Source organism: Microtus pennsylvanicus, chromosome 14 (assembly GCF_037038515.1).
Source record: "Microtus pennsylvanicus isolate mMicPen1 chromosome 14, mMicPen1.hap1, whole genome shotgun sequence".
In the NCBI taxonomy this organism is placed as follows: domain Eukaryota; kingdom Metazoa; phylum Chordata; class Mammalia; order Rodentia; family Cricetidae; genus Microtus; species Microtus pennsylvanicus.
The window spans coordinates 58,436,725-58,461,537 of record NC_134592.1 but is presented as its reverse complement, the minus strand read 5'-3'; the positions used below and the strand labels follow the sequence as shown (position 1 = coordinate 58,461,537).

The 24,813-nt window shown below is 35.5% G+C and overlaps 1 protein-coding gene and 1 non-coding gene across 5 annotated transcripts in view; both read left to right on the top strand.

Moving 5' to 3' along the window:
- Arhgap5 (Rho GTPase activating protein 5) overlaps positions 1–24,813 on the top strand; it is a 66,634-nt gene that overhangs the window by 4,811 nt on the left and 37,010 nt on the right. For all 4 annotated transcript variants that reach the window (XM_075948131.1, XM_075948130.1, XM_075948132.1 and 1 more), the window contains exon 2: positions 8,655–12,542. In XM_075948131.1, coding sequence (XP_075804246.1) covers positions 8,823–12,542 — 3,720 coding nt within the window. In that variant the 5' untranslated portion in view covers positions 8,655–8,822. The remainder of the gene's footprint in view (positions 1–8,654; positions 12,543–24,813) is intronic.
- LOC142835442 (U6 spliceosomal RNA) lies at positions 13,085–13,187 on the top strand. The gene has a single exon (XR_012907869.1). It is a non-coding gene; the product is annotated as a U6 spliceosomal RNA (small nuclear RNA).

Here is a 24,813-nt window from a genome sequence, read left to right as displayed (position 1 = left end):
CATTTATTCTCACTGAATTTGACATCAAATAGCACTGGGGAGATGGACCACAGTTCTTGGCTTTCAGTTTGGTATAGTTGGTCCATTTTTTTTTCTTGTTGGTTATACACCTTACTGACTAAATATTCTTTGCTTGTTATTTCTATGTTTGCCTTTACAAAGCCAAGGTGACACTTCTTTGGCTGTTGACTGTTTAAGGAAATGACTGATGATGTATGGGATTCGTCAGATATTTCTAGGAGTACCCAGATGGTCTTAGAATTTTCTGAACTTTTATGGTCTTGTTAGTCATCTTGCCCTTCCCTCAATTCATTACCAAGTTCCGTGGCTTTGGAGACGACACCTGAAACTCAGGTGTTATCACCATCTGTTGCTGAAACTGATTAGCGTTTCATTGAGAAACATTGACTCATTTACTTCATGTGTCTAGTGCCAGTCACGAGGTTCTCTGTCTAGCATTGTTCTTTTCAATTCTGCTGAGATTGTTCAGGTGCTAAAGTATGCAGTATGTATCTATTTTGTGGGCTTGGTAACCCATCAGATTCAGTCTTGTATTCTACTTTTAGACTCTTCTGTTTCCTTTTACAAGGTGTACCTCCTGTTTGCCCCTTTTAAGGATATATTTTAAGTGTATTGTCTATCAAACCATATTTCTCTACTTTCCTGTATGGTTGCTGTGCTCAGTTCACTCTACATTAATCACACATCTGAAATACTTCTCTTTGAAAATCAAACCCCATCAAATCTTACTATTTAAATCTTTTCTGTTCACAAAAATTCTTCATCTCAGGGTTAGAGAAGTGGCTCAGTAGCTAAGAGTTCTGGCTATTCTTGCAGAGGACCCAGGTTTGATTCCCATCACACACGTAACTGCTTACAGTTGGCCTGGCACCCTCTTTTGGCTTCTTTATGCACTGGGTACACATGTGGTGCATGTGTATACATACAGGCAAAATACTTAAACACGTAAAATACAAATAAAAAATTCATCTAAGGTTTGTAAACTTTGGCCTTTGGGTCAAATCTGGCCTATTTATTTCTCTATAATGCCTTTTTACATTGTGAAATAGCTGTCAAAATAATAATAAAGTATATTAAAATTATGTACAATTCTGCATCTGTGTGTGAAGTTTTATTATATCAAGATCATTTTGTTCTCAAATCAAGTAGTAGGACAGACACTAGACAGTATGCAAAACCTATTTAGTGCCTAACCAGTTATGGAAAAATATTCCCCAAACCTTGGCTTATTATAATAGCTTATAACTGATCTTTCATTTATTTGAATTCATACTGCATTTTCAACTCCTTGATATATATATCAGATTGCTTTTATCTCCTTAACTATAATACTATAAAGATGGAGGGTGGTTGTTGCTGGTGGTTTTTGTTTTTGTTTTTTTATTTTTAAGACAAAGTTTTATGTATCCCAGGCTGGCTTCCAAGTTACTAGTTAGCCATGGATGACCTTGAATTTCTGATCCTCCTGCCTTTGCTTTCGGTGATTGTGTTGTGATTACAGGTACATATTACTGTGCTTGTTTATTAGACTTACTGAGGCAGGCTCTTTTAGTCCAGGCTGTTCTAAAACTTACAATGTAGACAAGACTAGATGTGCCTTCTGCTTCAGCTTCCCAAATAATGGAGTTATAGACACTGGGTCACCTTGAACAGCAAGATTCTATATAGTGCGGAAAATGTCTTTTAGCCTCTTGACACCTTTTAAAAAATGTCCTATGTTTTTAAATTCTATACCCCTTCCTGTGATTATTTGGCTTTGCTACTATTCCCATCATCAAGTATTCCCATCTTTTAAGAAAACTATGAAACCTACGACCACTGGAGATGCCTTAGTGTTTATAAAGGTGCTTGTTTTTAAACCTGGCAATCTGAGTTTGATCCCCAGGACCCATGTGGAAGGAGAGAACTGACTCTGATCTATACACAACACCAATAGCTTATATGCCCACACACATACACAATGAATGTAAGTCTAAAACATTGAGGAGCCTTGCTTACAATCATTCACATAATTCAAATGATGGGTCCTCTTCTGTGAGGCATTACAAATACAGAGAGTAGAACAATTCCCTTCTCTCACTTTTAGTGTTTCAAAGAGGGGTGAGCATATTCATAGTACTGGCTTTAGTAGGCTTTCTTATAGTGCCTTTGGACCGTCACAGTCTCTGGCATAAGCTTAAGCAGATAGAGGCTAAACATAAGGCAGTACAGATTGTTCTCTGAGATTGATAAAAATGTGATGGCCTTGCATGCTTTTATTTCCACTATAGAATAAGGAATTAGACTAGTATAGATTTGGAATAACTTCCTTATAAAGGCAAAGGAAAACATGTTATCAGAGAAAGACGTAGATTAAGTAATAAGGTCTGCAGTTACTTTGTCTGGGATTAGTTTACCTGGTTTACAGTTGCTTTCATCAGTGAAACCTCCTTCCCTCCCCAAACAGTAATTGGAAATGTCAAAAGATAGAAATGGATAAAAGTAGAATTACTTGTGTTGAGTAGCGCTTAGGAAACCATAGTATATGTTTGTGATCGGACTATAGGCCTTAGAAAGATGCTGGACATTTTAGATTAGAATACATTAGATTTTAGAGGCTTATAGCAGTATATGGATTTCTGTTAATTGTGCCAGCAATTGTGACTTCAGGATTTTAAGATGGTTTTAGAGTTATATATACTGATCCTGGAGATTGGGTAGAAACAGGAAGTTCCGTGATTTGCAGGTTCGTCACTACATACTTGTTGAAAGCTTTGAAAGGTTCTTTTCACTCATTTGCGTGTAGTCTTATCTAAAGACCAGTTCATTGAGTTGACTTCTCCCAGCTACATTACATCTAAAGTTGTGCTTTTGTGGCAGAAATCTTGCTTCAAAGGTAAAATATAATAATACATGAGTGTTTTTTTATTAGAGTACTATATTGTTGAATTACTTAGGTATCTTACTTATTTTTGCAACATTTTGCAACATTGATAAATTTGTCAATAAGAACCAGCAACTTTAATAGAAGTAAATGTATCAAGTTTACACTAATTTTTTAGTATGAACTTTTTTTTAAAGTTTTTCTGGACAAGTTTGCCTTAGCTTATGGAACACAAGATGATCTTTGTGTTAGGTCTCTCTTTGTGACTGTTAGTTACATTGGGATATTTAAAATTGAATTATTAAGTAATTATAAAGTTATTTCTGTATAATCAGATCTTAGAAATGTAATTTCTTATAATAAATACTGTGACTTTTAAAAAGACTTATTTAAAATTAGTTATATTCAGGATTATATTTCTTATTTTTAGATTTTTAAATTTAGCTTTCATTTTATGTGTGTGAGTGCTTTGCCTGTGTGCACAAATGTGCATCATGTGCCTGCAGTGCCTGTGGAGGAAGGAGGAGAGGATGTCGGGACTCCTGCAACTGGAGTGCTGGGTGCTTGTGAGCTGCCATGTGGATACTGGCAGTGGAACCCAGGTCCTCTACAAGAGCAGCAAGTATTCTTAACTGCTGAGCCATCTCTCTAGCCCCTGTCTCTCTTTTTAAAATTAGCTTTAAGTATTCTAAAACTATATGCTTATTCTGGCCAAGTACACTATTATGCATCATCATTTGTTTCAAATTCCTTCATTTTTTGAAAAGTTTTCATCTAACTATTAAGATCTGTGAATCTGTTGTGTGAGTACTTTTAGACTTGTGGGCTATACTAGTGCAGTGAACGTAGATTTGTGCCTTTTAGGCTCTTTAGTTAAATCTGGAGTGAAATGGGAGAAGGGTAGAGTTAATGACATACAATAATTATGTTATATAGTAGTTTTGGAAATACTAGTGCAAGTGCAAAGGCAGGCATGTGCTAAGCATGTTGTGTGTGTGTGCATCAGTGTGACTGAAGCAGAATGAGAATTTGGGAAAGTGTTATTAGAGTAGCTCAGAGATAGGAGAACACTGTAGAAGGCAGAGAACGTTAAGGACTTGGCTCTTCCTTTTAGAAGTACTGGAAAGTTCTGAACAGAAGGCTCTGGGTTGTATTTTAACAAGAACCTGGCTGCTTTGATATTAACAGACCAGAGAAAGGAAGCAGAAATTATGCAAGGAAATGAAAGTAGAATCGTTTACCAAACATGATTATGAATAGAATCTGGGTTATTTTAGTAAAGGTATCAGAAACTGCTAAGTTATATGTGTTTTAAAGATAGGATCAGTCAGATAAAACAATTATTAAGTGCAACAATTTTATGAAAAAGGATAAAAGTTTATTTAAAGATTGTTTATAAATTTATGTGTCTTAATTGACAGTAATTGTGTATGTAGAATACAGTATGATTGGATCAGGGTAATTGGCATATCTCTACTACCTTAAGTTTTTTTGTTTTTGGGTTTTTTGTTTTTTGGTTTTTTTTTTGGGTATTGAGACATTCAGAATGTCTTGTATTGGTTTGCTGTTTGATACTGTTATAAAATGTGGACCAAAACCAACTTGAGGGAAAAAAAAGGATTTATATGACTTACACATTCCAATCACAGTCGATCATTGAGGAAATCAGAGCATTAAATTCAGGAGGGAGCAGAGGCAAGAACCATGGAGGAAAACTTAGAGGGTTATTTTCCCTGGCTGGTGCAGTACCTTTCTAATACAGTTCATGATCATTGGTCGTCTAAGGGAGGCAGCTCCTTAGTTGCGGGTCTTTCTTAGGCATATCAGGCTAGCAACCAAGATTGGCCATCACAAGTTTAACCCCTTGTCAACTTGACACACAAAAACCTTTCTTTTCCTTGCTTTCTGTAGCTAGTTCTAATATTAATATCACAATATAAAACACAATCCAGCTTTTAAAAGTCTCTGTCTTTAAATTTTCAACACTTTTTAAAGTCCAGATTTTCTTTAAAAGTTCAGAGTCTCTTTAACAGTGGGTTCCTGTAAAATCTGAAATAAATAATGTAGTTTATTTTAAGAGGAAAGAAGAACCTGAGCACAGCTATAATGAAATAAAACAAAACCAAAGTCCAACAAAAGCTCTATGTCTTCTCATAACATCTGGGATTCATTCACTCATGATATTCTGGGCTGTAAAGGGCTTGGATAATGCCACCATTTGCAGCCCATGCAGCTTGTCTCCTTGTGTCAGACCATGTTCATTTGCACCTGACACCGTCCTTGGTAGTCATCTTGTGGTCCTGGTGTCTCTAATATACTAGAATCTCCACTGCAGTGACCTCTCTTGGCTTTCTAGAGGGTCAAACCACAGCTGTTGTCCATGACTCTTTCAGTCCTGGATTTGCTACAGCTGCTGAGGCTGAACTTTAACCCATAGCCTCTCCTGCCTCTCTTCAGGGACCCTTTGACCTTTCCATATAGTGCCAGGCCTTAGATGGTCTCTGTGATATCTTCATGCCTTCAAAACCAGTACCATATGGAAGACTTACACATTGCCAAGTTCCGCTTTCACCTTGAGATAGTTTCTAACCCCACCCCCAACTGTGTGCTGACCCTGAAGAACTACTACCCAGATTTCACCTCAGTAGTGCTGATCTCTTACTGATCATAACTTATTTTTCAGTACTAGCTAACCAGCATTGATTGTCCCAGTAAAGCAAAGATTTTACGTAGATAGATTCTTAATTAAAATGTCACAGGAACAGCTGTAGAGTCTTTGAGAGACTCGGACTTCCTCTGAAACTTCACAAGCCGGGTCTTCATCTGCATTTCTATCCACATTCTCATCTCTAAGCTCCAGCAACAGTTCATTAAGCTCTGAGCGCTCAGTGATTTTTCTAGCCAAAAGCTTCCAAATGAGCTCCAGTCCTCCCCCAAAACAACATGGTCAGGTTCATTACAATACCCCACTTTCCTGTAACGATTCTGCTCCAGCTTGCTTCTCTGTTACCATGATAAAACACTGACCAAACAAGCTTGATGAAGAAAGGGTTTATCTGATGTACAGGTTACAGTCGATTATTGAGGGAAGTCAGGGCAGGAACTGTGGAGGAAAGAAAGCACAATAGTGGTTTATTTCCCCTGGCTTGCTCAGCTGCCTTATACAGTGCATGCTACCTGCCCACAGTAGGTAAGGCTCTCCTGTGTCAATTAAAGTGACCCACAGGTACAGCCACAGCCCAGTCTAATGGACGCAGTTTCTCTATTGAGGTTCCTTTTTTCCCCGAAATGTCAACAGCCAAAATTAGCCATCACACCTCTATATTAGCTATTTTAAAATATGTAATTTTTGTCAATTCTGATTCTGCTGTGGTGTAGAACATTAGAAGTTATTTCTACTATCCAACTGTACCTCAATACCCATAATAAACCATCTTCTTTTCATTCTTCTCTCTCCTCACACTTTACCCAAGCTCCAGTTAGGAGTCTTCTAGTCTCTAAAAATATTTTTGGTTAAATTGTGAGTTCTTAAAAACCTATTTTCATTTTTCTAGATTTCTTATATAGCTTTTAATTTGTAAAAAGTCACTTCACAATATTAAACTTTATTTAAAAGAGAATGCAATATATGAATTTTACCCTAGTAAAATTTTAGAAAACTTAGTTCTAGGAAATGGCCTTATTTTGACAGAGATATATGTATTATTATTAAGTTCTGTAAAGATAATTGACATTCTGGACATAACTTTCTTGATATAAAACCTACGTTTCTAAGATGACCTTGAAGATGAGAGCCTTCACTATACTATTAAAAAAACAACACTGATCCAAACCATGTAATTTCATTTCAGGCTATTACTATTTTTTTCGGTTTTCCTCATTTACTAATTTCATTTAGTAAAAAATAAGTTTACTAAATGTTATGAGACTGAGTAGCTGTGTATGAGTAAAGTTTCAGAAGAAATAAAGAAGCTATATTTGTGACTGACCCAGTAACATTATTTCTGGTCATTTTTGAAATGAAAAAAAAAATTCAAATTAAATAACGCATACATAGTTGAAGAGCAGTGTTCTGATCTTAGTTTATTAAGGATTTTTGTTCTTTGACCTTAAAAAATACCAAAATTACTTTGATTAATTAATGGGGGATAATTTTGATCTGGCTATTAGAATTCATATGATAGTTCACTTTTATTTTCTAGACTGGCTTTCTCAAACGATTTCTCAAACTAAGATTTCTGTGTTAAACGTGCTAGTAAATGAAGAAGACTGATGAGAGTTGAGAAAAGGAAAACTATTTGCTTAATAGCATTTCCCGTTTCTAGTTGTTTTTTGTTTGTTTGTTTGTTTTTTTGTTTTCGAGACAGGGTTTCTCCGTAGCTTTTGGTTCCTCTCCTGGAACTAGCTCTTGTAGACCAGGCTGGCCTTGAACTCACAGAGCTCCGCCTGCCTCTGCCTCCCGAGTGCTGGGATAGTTGATTTTTTTAAGTATAAGTTTTCATATTTATGATTCAGAAATCATCACTGTCAGATTATTTAGGATGTGCTGAAGCTTTAAAATTAAACCTAAATTGATTCAGCCTCAATTTAAGAGTTTTATTTATCTTTTAGAGAAAAAGCTTTTCACTGCCCAGTGTTCAATGGTGTGATTACATATATAAAACTCAGATATACACATTTTCAATTAATATTATCATCCTTTAATTTTTTACACCTTCAAAATATCTTTTATGGTAATGCTTTTTTCTGTGTCTTGCCTTTTCATTTTATGATGTAGAGTACACTCATATAAATGTATATATGTGTGTGTCTCTACATATGTGTATATACATATGTCTACATGTATGTTTGTATATGTGTGTGTATATATATACACTCATGTTTTGGGGCATCAAAACCAGGGGCCCATAAATATTAGGCAAGTTGTCTATGTCTAAGCAACATCTCCCAGCCCTAAGTCTGAATTCTCAGTGAGCCATAGTATCCAGAGTTACATTATACTTGGATAAGCTTATATAAGAGATATTACTAAAAGTATGAGCATTTTGGTAGAGAATAGGTTTTAGTTAAAAGTTTTCTACAGTATTAACTTGTTTCCCCCTTTTCTTGTGTTCTTTGCTCTGCTGTGTTCTCTCAATTTTGGGAGGAGTGTGAAATCTAATAGGCTTCAACTTACTGAAAACAAAACATAAAACCCTAAAATTCAAAAATCCTGGGGAAATAGGTTTTGAGGAATTCTGTTACCTGAAGCTGGTTATTTTATATTTTAAAGTCATGAGGCTGGAGAGACAGCTGTTGAGGGGAGTTGTGTAGAGCATCCTAGGGTTAGGGCCTTGATTCTATTCCTGATACAGTAAAAAGCAAAATTGAATGCGAGTTGTAAGGCAATTGAGAAGGCAGTACAGTGTAGTTACTACTAGCGTGTTATTATGGAAGGAAGGAAAATGAAAGCAGTGGAAAAGATTTGTTATTTCCTCAAATCTGTAGGATAGTGTAATTAGAAGCAGAACTCATGTTTGGTTAGTAGAGGCTTTAAGAAAGTTCATTTTAAAGCTATAAGCCATTAGATTTATATATTTACTATTTTGTTAGCTTTACCTTAAAATTTGAGGCCATTGTACATTTGTAAAAGTAAATTATAAATTGTCTGGTTTCTTTACATATATACAATATCATTACAATTTTTGGTTTACATAATACTTTGCTGTGGACATTTTTACTTTGTACTCACAAAACTCACATAAGATTTTCATTTTTTTTCTTTTTCTAGGAAGATGATCCATATGATCTCCAAGACCTCTTTCTTTGGCGATGAAGGAACTACAAAGAACCAAATATAATTCTGAAATTCAGGATCTGTATTTTGAAATGGTTTTATTTTCAGAATGAAAAGTCTATATGGTTGCCTTTTTGAATGTAGAGACATGAGAAAAGAGTTATGATGGCAAAAAACAAAGAGCCTCGTCCCCCATCCTATACCGTCAGTGTGGTTGGACTCTCGGGGACTGAAAAAGACAAAGGTAACTGTGGAGTTGGAAAATCTTGTCTGTGCAATAGATTTGTACGCTCCAAAGCAGATGAATATTATCCAGAGCATACTTCTGTGCTTAGCACCATTGACTTTGGAGGCCGCGTAGTAAACAATGATCACTTTTTGTATTGGGGTGACATAACACAAAATGGTGAAGATGGAGTAGAATGCAAAATCCATGTCATTGAACAAACAGAGTTCATTGATGACCAGACTTTCTTGCCTCATCGAAGTACAAATTTACAACCATATATAAAACGTGCAGCTGCCTCTAAATTGCAGTCAGCAGAAAAACTAATGTACATTTGCACCGATCAGCTGGGTTTGGAGCAAGACTTTGAACAGAAACAAATGCCTGAAGGGAAGCTCAATGTAGATGGATTTTTATTGTGTATTGATGTAAGTCAAGGATGTAATAGGAAGTTTGATGATCAACTTAAATTTGTGAATAACCTTTTTGTCCAGCTTTCAAAATCCAAAAAGCCTGTGATAATAGCAGCAACTAAATGTGATGAGTGTGTGGATCATTATCTTAGAGAAGTTCAAGCGTTTGCTTCAAATAAAAAGAACCTCCTTGTAGTGGAAACATCAGCACGGTTTAATGTCAACATTGAGACATGTTTCACTGCGTTGGTACAAATGTTGGATAAAACTCGTGGCAAACCTAAAATTATTCCCTATCTGGATGCTTATAAAACACAGAGACAACTTGTTGTCACAGCAACAGATAAGTTTGAAAAACTTGTACAGACTGTGAGAGATTATCATGCAACTTGGAAAACTGTTAGTAATAAATTAAAAAATCATCCTGATTATGAAGAATATATCAACTTAGAGGGAACAAGAAAGGCCAGAAATACATTCTCAAAGCATATAGAACAACTCAAGCAGGAACATATAAGAAAAAGGAGAGAAGAATATATAAGTACCTTGCCAAGGGCTTTTAATACTCTCTTGCCTGATCTAGAAGAGATTGAGCATTTGAATTGGTTGGAAGCTTTGAAGTTAATGGAAAAGAGAGCTGATTTCCAGTTATGCTTTGTGGTGCTAGAAAAAACACCTTGGGATGAAACTGACCATATAGACAAAATTAATGATAGACGGATCCCATTCGACCTCCTGAAAACTTTAGAAGCAGAAAAGGTCTATCAGAACCATGTACAACATCTGATATCAGAGAAAAGAAGAATAGAAATGAAGGAGAAATTCAAGAAGACTTTAGAAAAAATTCAGTTCATTTCACCTGGGCAACCATGGGAGGAAGTTATGTGTTTTGTTATGGAAGATGAAGCATTCAAATACATCACTGAGGCTGATAGCAAAGAAGTATATGGTAGACATCAGCGAGAGATAGTTGAAAAAGCCAAAGAAGAGTTTCAGGAAATGCTTTTTGAGCATTCGGAACTTTTTTATGATTTAGATCTTAATGCAACACCAAGTTCAGATAAAATGAGTGAAATCCATACAGTTCTAAGTGAAGAACCTAGATATAAAGCTTTACAGAAACTCGCACCTGATAGGGAGTCTCTTCTCCTTAAGCATATAGGATTTGTGTATCATCCCACTAAAGAAACCTGCCTCAGTGGCCAATATTGTACAGACATTAAAGTGGAGCACTTACTTGCCAGTAGTCTTCTACAGTTGGATCATGGCCGCCTACGCTTGTATCATGATAGTACCAATATAGACAAAGTTAATCTTTTCATTTTAGGGAAAGATGGTCTTGCCCAGGAACTAGCAAATGAGATAAGGACTCAATCCACTGATGATGAGTATGCCTTAGATGGAAAAATTTATGAACTTGATCTTCGGCCTGTTGATGCCAAATCGCCTTACATTTTGAGTCAGTTATGGACTACAGCCTTTAAACCACATGGGTGCTTCTGTGTATTTAATTCCATTGAGTCACTGAGTTTTATTGGGGAATTTATTGGAAAAATAAGAACTGAAGCGTCTCAGATCAGAAAAGATAAATATATGGCTAATCTTCCATTTACATTAATTCTTGCTAATCAGAGGGACTCCATTAGTAAAAATCTACCAATTCTCAGGCATCAAGGACAGCAGTTGGCCAACAAATTGCAGTGTCCTTTTGTAGATGTACCTGCTGGTACGTATCCTCGTAAATTTAATGAATCACAAATAAAGCAAGCTCTAAGAGGAGTATTGGAGTCAGTTAAACACAATTTAGATGTGGTGAGCCCAGTTCCTATCAATAAGGATGTGTCCGAAGCTGACTTGAGGATTGTCATGTGTGCCATGTGTGGTGATCCATTTAGTGTGGATCTCATTCTTTCACCCTTCCTGGATTCTCATTCTTGCAGTGCTGCTCAAGCTGGACAGAATAATTCCTTAATGCTTGACAAAATTATTGGTGAGAAAAGGAGGCGAATACAGATCACAATATTGTCATACCATTCTTCAATTGGAGTAAGAAAAGATGAACTGGTTCATGGGTATATATTAGTTTATTCTGCAAAACGGAAAGCATCAATGGGAATGCTTCGCGCCTTTCTGTCAGAAGTTCAAGATACCATCCCTGTACAACTGGTGGCAGTTACTGACAGTCAAGCAGATTTTTTTGAAAATGAGGCTATCAAGGAGCTAATGACTGAAGGAGAACACATTGCAACGGAAATAACTGCTAAATTTACAGCATTGTATTCTTTATCTCAGTATCATCGGCAAACTGAGGTCTTTACACTGTTTTTCAGTGATGTTCTAGAGAAAAAAAATATGATAGAAAATTCCTATTTGTCCGATAACACAAGGGAATCCACCCATCAAAGTGAAGATGTTTTTCTCCCATCTCCAAGAGACTGTTTTCCCTATAACAACTACCCTGATTCAGATGATGACACAGAAGCACCACCTCCTTATAGTCCAATTGGGGATGATGTACAATTGCTTCCAACACCCAGTGACCGTTCCAGATACAGGTTAGATTTGGAAGGAAATGAGTATCCGATTCATAGCACCCCAAACTGTCACGATCATGAACGTAACCATAAAGTGCCTCCACCTATTAAACCTAAACCTGTTGTACCTAAAACAAATGTGAAAAAACTGGATCCAAACCTTTTAAAAACAATAGAAGCTGGCATTGGTAAAAATCCAAGAAAACAGACTTCCCGGGTACCTATGGCACATCCTGAAGATATGGACTCTTCAGATAACTATGCGGAACCCATTGACACAATTTTCAAACAGAAGGGCTATTCTGATGAGATTTATGTTGTCCCAGATGATAGTCAGAATCGAATTATTAAAATTCGAAACTCATTTGTAAATAACACTCAAGGAGATGAAGAAAATGGGTTTTCTGATAGAATCTCAAAAGGTCATGGGGAACGTAGGCCTTCAAAATACAAATATAAATCTAAAACTTTGTTTAGTAAAGCCAAGTCATACTATAGAAGAACACACTCAGATGCAAGTGATGATGAGGCTTTCACAACTTCTAAACCTAAAAGAAAAGGAAGACATCGAGGAAGTGAAGAAGATCCACTGCTTTCGCCTGTTGAAACTTGGAAAGGTGGTATTGATAATCCTGCGATCACATCTGACCAGGAGGTAGATGAAAAGAAGATAAAGAAGAAAGCCCACAAAGTAAAGGAAGATAAAAAGGTAAGTTTAGTTTATCTTTATAATTAAAGTGCTCACTTTTGCTTTAAAGTGAAAAAAAAAGTATGTATTTAAGATAATGAGTTTGACATTAATAAGACCTTAAGACCAGTAAGTAAATCTAGTATCTTTTGAATGTTTAAAAATTTAAAATATTTTGTTAGGGCAGATTTGTAAACATGCATTTTATTTCTTTTTTTTTTTGTGGTATGTATTCCTTTAATTTACAGCTCTATTCAGCATCAGTCTCGTTTCATGCATTGATAATTAAGTCTTTTGTTGTGGAGTGTATTGTGTGTGGGTACAGACTACAATACGTATACACGTGTCAATTCTTTTGTCATTACAAAGAATTTATACGTAAGTATGAACATATGCTCTCATGTGTATCTTTTCATTGGGTAAATATCTAGGACCAGAATGATTGGGTCATAAGTGGTGCTTGCTTAACATCTGAAGAATATGTCATGCTGGCTTCCAGTGGAAAACCACTGGAAGCATTTTATTTCTTTATGCTTTATTTGGAATAGAAGTTTGAGTTTAGTGCTCGCTTTGGTAACATATACTAACAGTGGAATGATACAGAGAAGATTAGCATGGCTGATGTGCAGGGATGACACGCAAATTCGTGAAGTGTTTTGTATTTTAAAAAAAAGTTTTGAGTTTATATTTTTCAGTGTGAAAATTGTGGGTAGATGTTTATTTTGTAATTAACATTTTCAATAACTTAATTCATTTAATCCTATAAACATTAGGCCCTTTATGTGTGTCAGATTTGTATTAAAGTTATAGTTAATGCTTTTTACTTATTTTTCACAGTATTTCAGGAAGTTCTATTACTATATGACTTGATTTCATATAAGCCTTCATTCAAGGACTTTATGGTTATTAAGATAGTAGTCAGTATATTTTTATTCTAAGCTATTGAGCATTTCATCAGTTAAATTCATGGTCTTAATAAAGTTCCTATATCTGAGTGCAGTTTATCAGACCCAATTAAAGATAAAGATATTCTTAGTAATTAAAATACTCTAGTTTTTTGGCATGTAGTAAACTGACCATCATAACTTGGATAGACATTTTAAAAGCTTAAACTATAAGCTTTCTTTAAACTTTTCTTTCTTTGGTAGACTAAACGTTTAAATTGTCTTTTCATTTAGCCTAGACATGTAACATACTCTTATGACCTCATGACACATGATCCTGACTGTATATATCTCTGGCATCTTGCACATACAACCTTTTATCGTTAGTAGTCTTGCGTACAGTCTGAGATGGGTTTTGTTGTTTAGGTTTTGTTTTTGAAATAGGCATTTATGTCCCTTAGTTAGCCTTCAAGTGTGTACTCAAGGCTGGCTTTGAACTTGTGCTCCTGCCTTGGCTTCCGAAATTATAGGCCTATACCCCCACACCCAGTCATGTCTTAATACCTTTTATCACTGCCAAATCCTATTTTCTGCTAATTTACATAAATTGAGCATCTTTAATATGAAAATCAAGATTGAAAATGCTCCAAAACCCGAAACCTTTGGGTCCCAAACATGAAGCTGCCCATGGAAAAAATTATATCTGACCATATCTAATAGGTTACAGTGAAAACTAGAAATACTTATAAAATTAACTTTAGACTGTTTATAAGTTATATGTGAAACATAAATGAATTTGATGTTTAGCTTTGAAGTTCATCCTCAAGATAACTCATTTTATATATGCAGACATCACAAAATGAAAAAAAAATTGAGGTGAAACACTCTTGGTTCCAAGCAGTTTAAATAAGGAATACTCAACTTTGTTACTCAAATTTTCATAAATGTCAAGCATCTATAGCAGTGGTTCTCAGCCTTCCTAATGCTGCAACCCTTAAATACAGTTCCTCATGTTGTGGGGACCCCAACTATAAAATTATTTTGTTGCTGTTTCATAACTGTAATTTTGCTACTGTTAGGAATCATGTAAATACCTGATATGCAGGATAACTCAACCCACAGGCTGGGAACCACTGATTTGTAGTCTTTCCACTTCAATATTGTCTATATGTGTATTTATTTATGTTCTGGTTCACAAATCCTAATTGTTTTTGCTCTTTTGAGAAGGACACAGACTGTGTGTGTGTTTGTGTGCGCGTGCGTGTGTGTGTGTGTGTGTGTGTGTATACGTGTATACATGCATGCCTGTGGAAGCCAGAGGTTGATATTTGCTGTCTTCCTGGCTTGTTCTCTGTCTTGAGATAGGGTCTTTCACCAAACCTGGAGCTCACCAGTTGCCTATGTTGTCTAGCTTCAGTAATTTGCCTGTTTGCCCTGCTAGCACTGGGATAATAGGTGTGCACAATTGAGGCCAGTTTTTATATGGCTGTTGATCAGAATTCAAGCCTATGTGCTTATGTAACAGGCACTTTACCAACTGGTACAGCTCTCCATCCTCCAGTATAAATTCAGCTTAAATAGTAGTTGCAGGAATAGAAAAAGAAAGTTCCTGTATGCTTTTCATCAGATTTCCTAGGTGTTACATTTATCCCTTCTTGCTTGAGCATGAAGTGTGGGTGTGTTTGCTTGTTTAAGCATTTGGAGGTTAAGCTAAGGATCCTGATCTTTGCTATTGAGTACTTCATTGTATATCCCCTATGCAAAATTTCTTTAGTAACAGCAGTTTTTCAGTGTTTTGTTTTTGCTTTTTGTGTAGCAAATTGATTAAAACTGGCTAGTTTTCCAAGGTTTTAATTTTGGTATTCTTTTGTTCCTACAATGAAGAAGTTATTTTCATGAAAGTTTGTTCTAGTTGTTTTCTTCAGGATGCATTTGTAATCACCAGACTCAAAAGGCCTGTATTTTAGAGATTCAGTGATACTTCTTCAGTTCTTTTAGTTACATTCTCATGAGCAAATGTATATTTTGGAATTTTTAACATGGTCTTTCATACCAACTGAATAATTAGACAACTCTTTGGATTGAATGTTATTTCTTAAGTTTCATTCATTCATCTATGTAGTGATTTAATTGTCCAGTTATTTGAGTCTAAGTCCTTTTTTTCTTTTTCACTTCTCAAATCTGAATGTGTTCAAGATTTGAAAAGTATATCATAATTGAAATGGTGTGGGATTTTCATTATTAAGAGTATATGAGATAACCTGTTTATAATCACTAACATCTTAGATGCATCAAATATGGTACCTTGCCTTTAATTTTTATTATTTGCTGACGACCTCTATTTAACATCAGTCATCCCCCCCCCTTTTTTATATATTTTTATTGAGCTCTACATTTTTCTCTGCCTCCCTCCGTGCCTCTCCCCTCCTCTTAAACCCCCCCAAGGTCCCCATGCTCCCAAATTACTCAGGAGATCTTGTCTTTTTCTACTTCCCATGTAGACTAGATCTATGTATGTCTCTCTTAGGGTCCTCCGTGTAGTCTAGGTTCTCTGGGATTGTGATTTGTGGGCTGGTTTTCTTTGCTTTATGTTTAAAAACCACCTATGAGTGAGTACATGTGATAATTGTCTTTCTGTGTCTGGGTTACCTCACTCAAAATAATGTTTTCTAGATCCATCCATTTTTCTGCAAAATTCAAGATTTCTTTTTTTTCTGCTGTGTAGTACTCCATTGTGTAAATGTACCACATTTTCTTTATCCATTCTTCAGTTGAGGGGCATTTAGGTTGTTCCCAGTTCTGGCTATGACAAACAATGCTGCTATGAACATAGTTGAGCACATGTCCTTGTGGCACGATTGAACATCTTTTGGATATATATACCCAAAAGTAGTATTACTGGGTCTTGAGGAAGGTTGTTTCAAATTTTCTGAGAAATCGCCATATTGATTTCCAAAGCAGCTATACCATCTTGCACTCCCACCAGCAATGGAGTAGTGTTCCTTTACCCCACATCCTCTCCAGCATAAGTTGTCGTCAGTGTTTTTAATCTTGACCATTCTTACAGGTGTAAGATGGAATCTCAGAGTTGTTTTGATTTGCATTTCTCTGATGGCTAAGGATGTTGAACATTTCCTTAAGTGTCTTTCAGCCATTTTATATTCCTCTGTTGAGAGTTCTCTGTTTAGGTATGTACCCCATTTTTAAAATTGGGTTATTTGTTCTTTTGGTGACCAATTTCTTGAGTTTTCTGTCTATTTTGGAGATCAGACTTCTGTCTGATGTGGGGTTAGTAAAGATCTTTTCCCACTCTATAGGCTGTCGTTTTGTCTTGTTAACTGTGTCCTTTGCTTTACAGAAGCTTTTCAGTTTTAAGAGGTCCCATTTACTAATTGTTTCTCTCAATATCTGTGCTGCTGGGGTAATATTCAGGAAGTGGTCACCTGTGCATTCAAGTATACTTCCCACTTTCTCTTCTATAAGGTTCAGTGTGGCTGGCTTTATGTTGAGGTCTTTGATCCATTTGGAATTGAGTTTTGTGCATGGTGATAGGTATGGGTCTATTTTCATTCTTCTACATGTTGATATCTAGTTATGCCAGCACCATTTGTTAAATATGCTTTCTTTTTTCCATTTGATATTTTTTGCTTCCTTGTCAAAAATCAGGTGTTCGAAGGTGTGTGGATTAATATCTGGGTCTTCTATTTGGTTCCAATGGTCCTTCTGTCTGTTCTTATGTCAATACCAGGCTGTTTTCAGTACTGTAGGTCTGTAGTGAAGTTTGAGGTCAAGGATTGTGATGCCTCTAGAAGTTCTTTTATTGTACAGGATTGTTTTGATTATCCTGGTTTTTATTGTTGTTGTTGTTTTTTGGTTTTTTGTTTGTTTGTTTGTTTTTGCTTTTCCATATGAAATTGAGTACCGTTCTTTCAAGGTCTTTGAAGAATTTTGCTGGGATTTTGATGGGCATTGCATTGAATCTGTAGATTGCTTTTGGTAAGATTGCCATTTTCACTATGTTAATTCTACCTACCCAAGAGCATGGGAGATCTTTCTACTTTCTGGTGTCTTCTTCAATTTCTTTCCTCAAAGATTTAAAGTTCTTGTCTTGCAAGTCTTCCACTTGTTTGGTTAGAGTTACTCCAAGATATTTTATGCTATTTGTGGCTATTGTGAAGGGTGATTTCTTCCCCAACCCTTTTATCAACTGCGTACAGTAGGGCTACTGATTTTCTTTGAGCTAATCTTGTATCTTGCTACATTACTGAAAGTATGAGTTGTAGAAGTTCCTTGGTAGAATTTTTGGGGTTGCTTATGTAAACTATCATATCAGCAGATAGTGAGAGTTTGACTTCTTCTTTTCCGATTTGTATCCCCTTGATCTCCTTTTGGTTTCTTATTGCTCTTGCTAAGACCTCAAGAACCATACTGAATAGATATGGAGAGAGTGGACAGCCGTCTTGTTCCTGATTTCAGTGGGATCGCTGGGGGTTTCTCTCCATCTAGTTTGATGTTGGCTGTTGGCTTGCTGTATATTCCCTTTATTATGTATAGTTATGTTCCTTGTATCCCTGCTCTCTCCAAGACCTTTATCATGAAGGGATGTTGTATTTTGTCAAAAGCTTTTTCGACATCTAATGAGATGATCATGTGGGGTTTTTTTTTCAGTTTGTTTATAATATGGTGGATTACGTTGACAGATTTTCATATGTTGAACCATTCCTGCATCTCTGGGATAAAGCCGACTTGTTCATGATGGATGATGGTTCTGATGTGTTCTTGGATTCGATTTGCCAGTATTTTATTTAGTACTTTTGCATCAGTGTTCATGAGTGAGAGTGTTTTGTAATTTGAAAAGTAATGTCTTTCTGTGGTTTGGGTATCACAGTAATTGTAGCCTCATAAAAAGTTTGGCAATGTTCCTTCTGTTTCTATTGTGTGGAGTAATTTGAGGAGTAGTGATATTAATTCTTTGAAAATCTTGTAGATTCTGAGCTGAAACCATCTGGTCCTGTGCTTTTTTTGATTGGGAGACTTTTGATGACACTTTTTATTTCTTCAACACTTACAGGTCTGTTTGTTTATCTGGTCTTAATTTAATTTTGGTAAGTGATATTTATCCATAAAATTGTCCATTTCCTTTAAGTTTTCCAATTTTGTGGAGTACAGGTTTTTGAAATATGACCTGATGATTCTCTGTATTTCCTCCGTGTCTGTTATGTCCCCCTTTTCATTTCTGAGTTTGTTAATTTGGATATTCTCTCTCTGCCTTTTGGTTAGTTTGGATTAAGGTTTGCCTATTTTGTTGATTTTCTCAAAGAACCAACTCTTTGTCTCATTGATTCTTTCTATTATTTTCTTTGTTTCTATTTTGTTGATTTCAGCTCTCAATTTGATCATTTCCTGCCGTCTAGTTCTCTTGGGTGAGTTTGCTTCTTTTTGTTCTAAAGTTTTCAAATGTTCTGTTAATTCACTAGTGTGGGATTTTTCCAGTTTCTTTATGTAGGTATTTAGTGCTCTGAACTTTCTTCTTAACCCTGCTTTCATTGTGTCCCATAAATTTGAATATGTAGTGTGGCTATTTTCATTGAATTTTAGGAAGTCTTTAATTTCTCCCTTTATTTCTTCCTTGACCCATTGATTCAGGTGAGCATTAATTTCCATGTGTTTGTGGGCTTTCTGGAATTAGTATTGCTGTTGACTTCTGGTTATAAACGATAGTGATCTGATAATATACATGGTGTTATTCCATTTTTTTTTATTTGTTGAGGTTTGTTTTGTTACCTAGTATGTTGTTAGTTTTTGAGAAGGTTCCATGAGGTGCTGTGAAGAAGGTATATCCTTTTATTTTTGGATGGAATAGTCTATAGATGTCTGTTAAGTACATTTGAGTTATAAAATCTGTTAGTTCCTTTATTTCTCTGTTCATTTTTTGTTTGACTGACCTGTCCAGTAGTGAGAGTGGAGTGTTGAAGTCTCCAACTATTACTGTGTGGGGTTTAATGTATGATTTACACTTTAGAAGTGTTTCTTTTACATATGAACGTGCCCTTGTGTTTGGGGCATAGATGTTCAGTATTTAGATTTCCTCTTGATGGATTTTTCCTATAACTAACGTGAAATGTCCTTCTTTGTCTCTTTTGATTGATTTTAGTTTGAAGTCTATTTTGTTAGATGTTAGGATAGCTACACCCGCTTGTTTCTTAGGTCCATTTGATTGGAATATTTTTTTTCCCCAACCCTTTACTCTGAGATGATATCTGTCTTTGAGGTGGAGGTGTGTTTCTTGTATGCAGAAGAAGGATGAATTCTGTTTTCGTATCCAATCTGTTAGCCTGTGCCTTTTTATAGGTGAGTTGAGTCCATTTATATTAAGGGATAATAATGTCTAGTGATTGCTATCTCCTGTGAATTTTGATTTCATTGTTTATGAACATCAGTCATTTTTACACTTGCCGTAGTGTTGAATTTGCTTTAAGTTACGTTTTACTCTCCGTCTCTTTGCTTAAAGTCACATTCTCAGCCATTTTCCAGACTTCTTTTCAGAGATGTGTTAGACTTTGATGTAACATTGTTTTAATTATTAGGTTCATAGTGTGTATATTTGAACTTTTAAAGACAGTGAAGAAATTGTTTTATTGAAGGTTTTAGGTTTGTAAGGCTTTTAGTCATACATGTGGTTCTAGACTATAGTTTTCACACTTCAGACAAGAACAGGTACTATCAGTGTTTGGTATTCTATAGACCCTCACTTTTCTGGTTTTGAATATCTGCTTACTGTTCAACCTCTGCATGTTCATCTAGGTAAACAGAGATATCATACTTAGTACTGATGTGAGAAAAAGAGGAACATTTATATAGAGCAGTATCTAGGATACATTAAATTTGTTGGAGAGGAAATAAAGAATTGTTATTTTGTCATACTGTAGTCCAACTAAACATTTTTTTTTTTTTTAGTGTACAGAGTGGAAAGGGATGGTTAGAGTGCTAGTCACCAACTTGAAGAAAAACAAATCAGTGGTTTTATTTTTCATATGTTTTAAGAACAAATTTTAGGTGGAGAAAATTTTTCAATTATGCAGAAACATCAAACTGGCTAGATTAAGTGAAAGATGATATAGAAATGGTCCTAATTATTAGGTACTGAAATACTAGTATTACATTTATAAGGGTTTTTACTGAACTGTAGAGCCAAATTGGAACTAAGCAAGGCTTGTATGTCATAGGATCACAAAATTACCTTTACTGTTATAAGGTATATGTGAAACAAATGACTTTGATGTTTAGTCTTGAATCTCATCCTTAAGATAACTTATCTATGCAGATACTCCAAAATTAGAAAAAATATTGAGATATGAAACATTCTTGGTACCAAGCATTTCAAATAATGAATGTTCAAGGCATTGCAATGTGTCCTAATTTATGTTGCTGTTAGGGAAGAGATTTATGTAATCATTTAGTTATAAAGGGATCCAGGTTCAGAGTCCACATGGGAAATCAACAGCTAAAAGTTGATTCTTTGGAAAGACTAGAAAATAAATAAAGCAGGCTTGATTGGGAAAATACAGAAGCCATAAATAACACTTCAGAATAAAAAGGATGGTATAGGTGAATATGATCAAAACAAGTTCAGAAATGCTCAGTGAACTAATAAAAATATATTTGAAAATTGTAAATATATAGAGAAGGATATATAGTTAGAGGTGCATGAAAACAAGATACCAGAGAGTGCTGTCGGTAGTTCTGTTCATACTGCTTTGAAAATTTAAAGAAGACAAACATCTAAAGATACGGTTTTATAATTTGCCTAAATAAGAAAGGTTTGACTTAATTGTGAGGTAGCATTAAATTTTCTCATCAAAGAAATACCTGGTCCAGATAATTTTATGGGACAGGTAGGCCATTCTAGTGTTGCACAAATTATTTCAGAGAATAGAAAGCAAAGGAATACATTCTTTGTTCTTGTATTTGTCCTTAATTTTATAACTAGATAGTGAAGGTATAAGAAAGAAATGCTACATGTCAGTTGTATTCATGAGTATTTACACAAAATTCTTAAATAAAATAACAGGTTCACAGACCCTTTCCTGTAAATTTGACTTTTGTTTTGAGACAAGGTCTTGTTAACAAAGGCTTGTCCTAAATTCTTGCTCCTCCAGTGTCTACCTCCCAAGTGTTAGGATTAAAGGCATGCCTCACCATGCAAGGCTTGACTTTCAGATGAGGAATTAGGGACCTGGCAGTGACCAAAAGAAAAAACAATTAACAGTTTATAAAAGAGAAATCCTAGTCAGTTTGGGTTTATACTGCATATGCAGAAGGTGGCTTAATATTAAAAATTGAATATATGTAGTTCCTTTGGATAAGGAAGAAAAAGTATCATGATAGTGGTACATGGAGGGGAAACGGTCGATAGAATTTCATCTTGGAAAGACTACTAATTTAGGAATGGATGAAAACTTGGTTGGCAAAGTACATTCTTTAGAATATAGTAAGTCTTAAGTTTAGAAATAGATGTCTTTACAACCTTAGCAATCTTTATTAAATAAACTGCCTTTTAAAAATAAATGCTATTAGACCTGAAGATGTTCAAGTCCATGGGGTTCCAGCACTGAAAGGGCAGTAAACACAGGGTCTCACCCCTAACCAAGAAGCTACTATTTGCAAGTAATACCTACTGGCCCAGGGAAAAATCATTTTTTATAATGGGGTGTCACTGCATGTATCGGCCACACCTGAAGCAGGCCTCGTGCCCTGGAGTGGTTAGCTAACACAGAACAGACTCCAGATTCTTGTTTTGTTTTTATTTTTTGTTTTATTGACTTTTTGCTTTGTTTGAGCTCCCTGCCCCCCAGAGCACACAGAAAATTGAGCTGGTGTGGAGGTGGGGAAGGATGTGGAGGAGACAGGAGAGGGGAAACATGATCAGACTATAGTATATGAAAAATATGATAAATTCTTTGTTATTGGAGTAAATCTCAGTCTAGAGGGTAGAAGCTGGAGTTTCCAAATTCTTGTACCTCTCTACAATAAGTTGTAGAGAGACACGTGGATAGTTAAGGAAAGCATATAATTTATTCAAGGAAGATAGAAAGGAGCTGGGAAGTGTGCCATATTCCACCTGAAAGCTGGCACCCAGAGGACAAAAGGGGGAATGGGCCAAGGTGACCTGTTATGGGTCATTAATATAGTACCTGTCCCTCCCACATTCCTACAAGGCAGACTTTTCAGAGCATGCTCCCATGTTTGAGTGAACATCAGGTAGACTAAGCTGCCAGTCTTTCTTCTGCTGTGTCATTTGCCTTTTATGCTAATTTCTGGAACCTCCCCCACACCATTTTTACTTGATGTGTAAATCTTCCTTTTTAGATATAAAGGTAATAAACTATATAAAAATTTCAAATATATATCCAATATAAGTTGAGAGGAAAGTGCTTTCACCTTTTAGTGTGCATCAGTTAGTTAACTTCTTGACATCTGAGGAAACTAGGGTTTTGAAGGATGTAGCTCTTCATGTTTTTGCTTTGTTTTTTTTTTGTTGTTGTTGTTTTGTATTTTTTGGTGGTGCTGTGTGTTGTTGGAGGCTACTTGTTCATTTCCCATCCGCCCAGACTCTCGAAATAATCACACAGAAATCTATTAATTGCAATACTGTTTGGCCAGTAGCTTAAGTGTATTTCTGGCTAACTCATATCTAAAATTAACCCATTTCTATTAATCTGTATCGCCATGTGGCTGTGGCTTACCAGGTAAAGTTCTATTGGGCATCTGTCTCTGTCAGAGCTACATGGCTTATCTCTGACTCCGCCTTCTCTCTCTCTCTCTCTCTCTCTCTCTCTCTCTCTCTCTCTCTCTCTGTCTGTCTCTCTGTCTCTCTGTCTCTTCCAGCCTGCCTATGTTCTTTTAAGCATTGGCCAAAAACGACTTCTTTATTCATTAACCAGTAAAAGCAACACATATACAGAAAGACTTCCCTCACCATCTGGGGATTGAATTTACTGCAGGTGTTCATTTAACAAAACTTTTAAACTATTTAAAGTTTTTTTTTTTTTAATTTCTAGCCTATTCGGGGAAATACTTATTCCCTAAAATGAGCAGTTGATAAAGATGTCAGTTACTTAACTGTTATTACTTTGGAGTTCTACTCTTAGGGATCCTGAATCACCTTTATATAGAAAGTATGTTTAGGAAAATGAAAAAGGTTTTTTTTTTCATCAACCATCCAACTAACAACATTTTTTGTGTGTTTGTTGTGAATTGAGTCAGAAGAATAGAAATACACTACTGAATTTGTGTCTGAGCTTTTATCTCAAGAGCATTGAGTAATTTCTGTAGGATAAACTAGAATGTCTATTATAGAGGAAACGATTGATATTATATTTATAATTCATACCCCTGACCTAACAGTATGCTGCAGTGTAATCAGTCAGATTTAGTGTAAATGAAAGTTCTTATTTGTATCACAGTAAAAGAAATATGCATATTAACAAAAGAACCTGTTTTGTAATTATAATTTGTTTCCTAAGAGTTTATTTATTCTATTCAGTAAAGTTTTACTGAATACTCTATATGACTGACTAATGTTAGAAGTTAATACAGATATAACTGTTTCTCAAGGAATTAAGTCTAGTAAAATTGTTTTAAAATTATTTTTAGCAGGGTGTAGAAGAACTTCTGAATTCTCCTGTGTCTTTGTCTTACCTAGAAAACATTGGTTTTAGTTATTATTTTTATTATTTTAATACTGATAGGCTAAAATGATCTTTTGAATCATTAGCTAGGTGTTTGGGATTTATAATTTGTATAAAGTTTAGTTTATTTGCCATACATGTGTCATATATTACATGCATGTGGCTGTGCCTATGTAGCCCAGCTACTTGTGAGGCTGAGACAAGAAGATCCCCTGAGCCTCCTGAGCCTAGGAGTTTGAGAACATCTTGAGCAGCATGAGTGACAAGCAGTTTTACGATTGGTTTCTTTTTTTTTTTTTTTTTTTGGCTGTCTTATTGATTTCTTTTTTTTTTTATTTATTAAGGATTTCTGCCTCCTCCCCTCAACCGCCTCCCATTTCCCTCCCCCTCCCCCGATCAAGTCACCCTCCCTCATCTGCTCGAAGAGCAATCAGGGTTCCCTGACCGTTTCTTAATAGCATTTCAGTGCTGGTGACACCAGTTTATGATACTATATAAATTCAGATTATAATTTAGTTATTTCCACTTTGTTATTCCTTGATCATGTTCTGTTCCACAATATACATTTGAATGATTTATTTCTTTTCAGGTATAGATTGAAATATGCTTAATTTTTAAAGTATATTTCTAAGTTATTTTACTGAGACCTATATATTGGGGTTTTTTTTCTGTATGAGATTAATTATAATTGTTAAGAATATAATGTGTGTCAAGGAG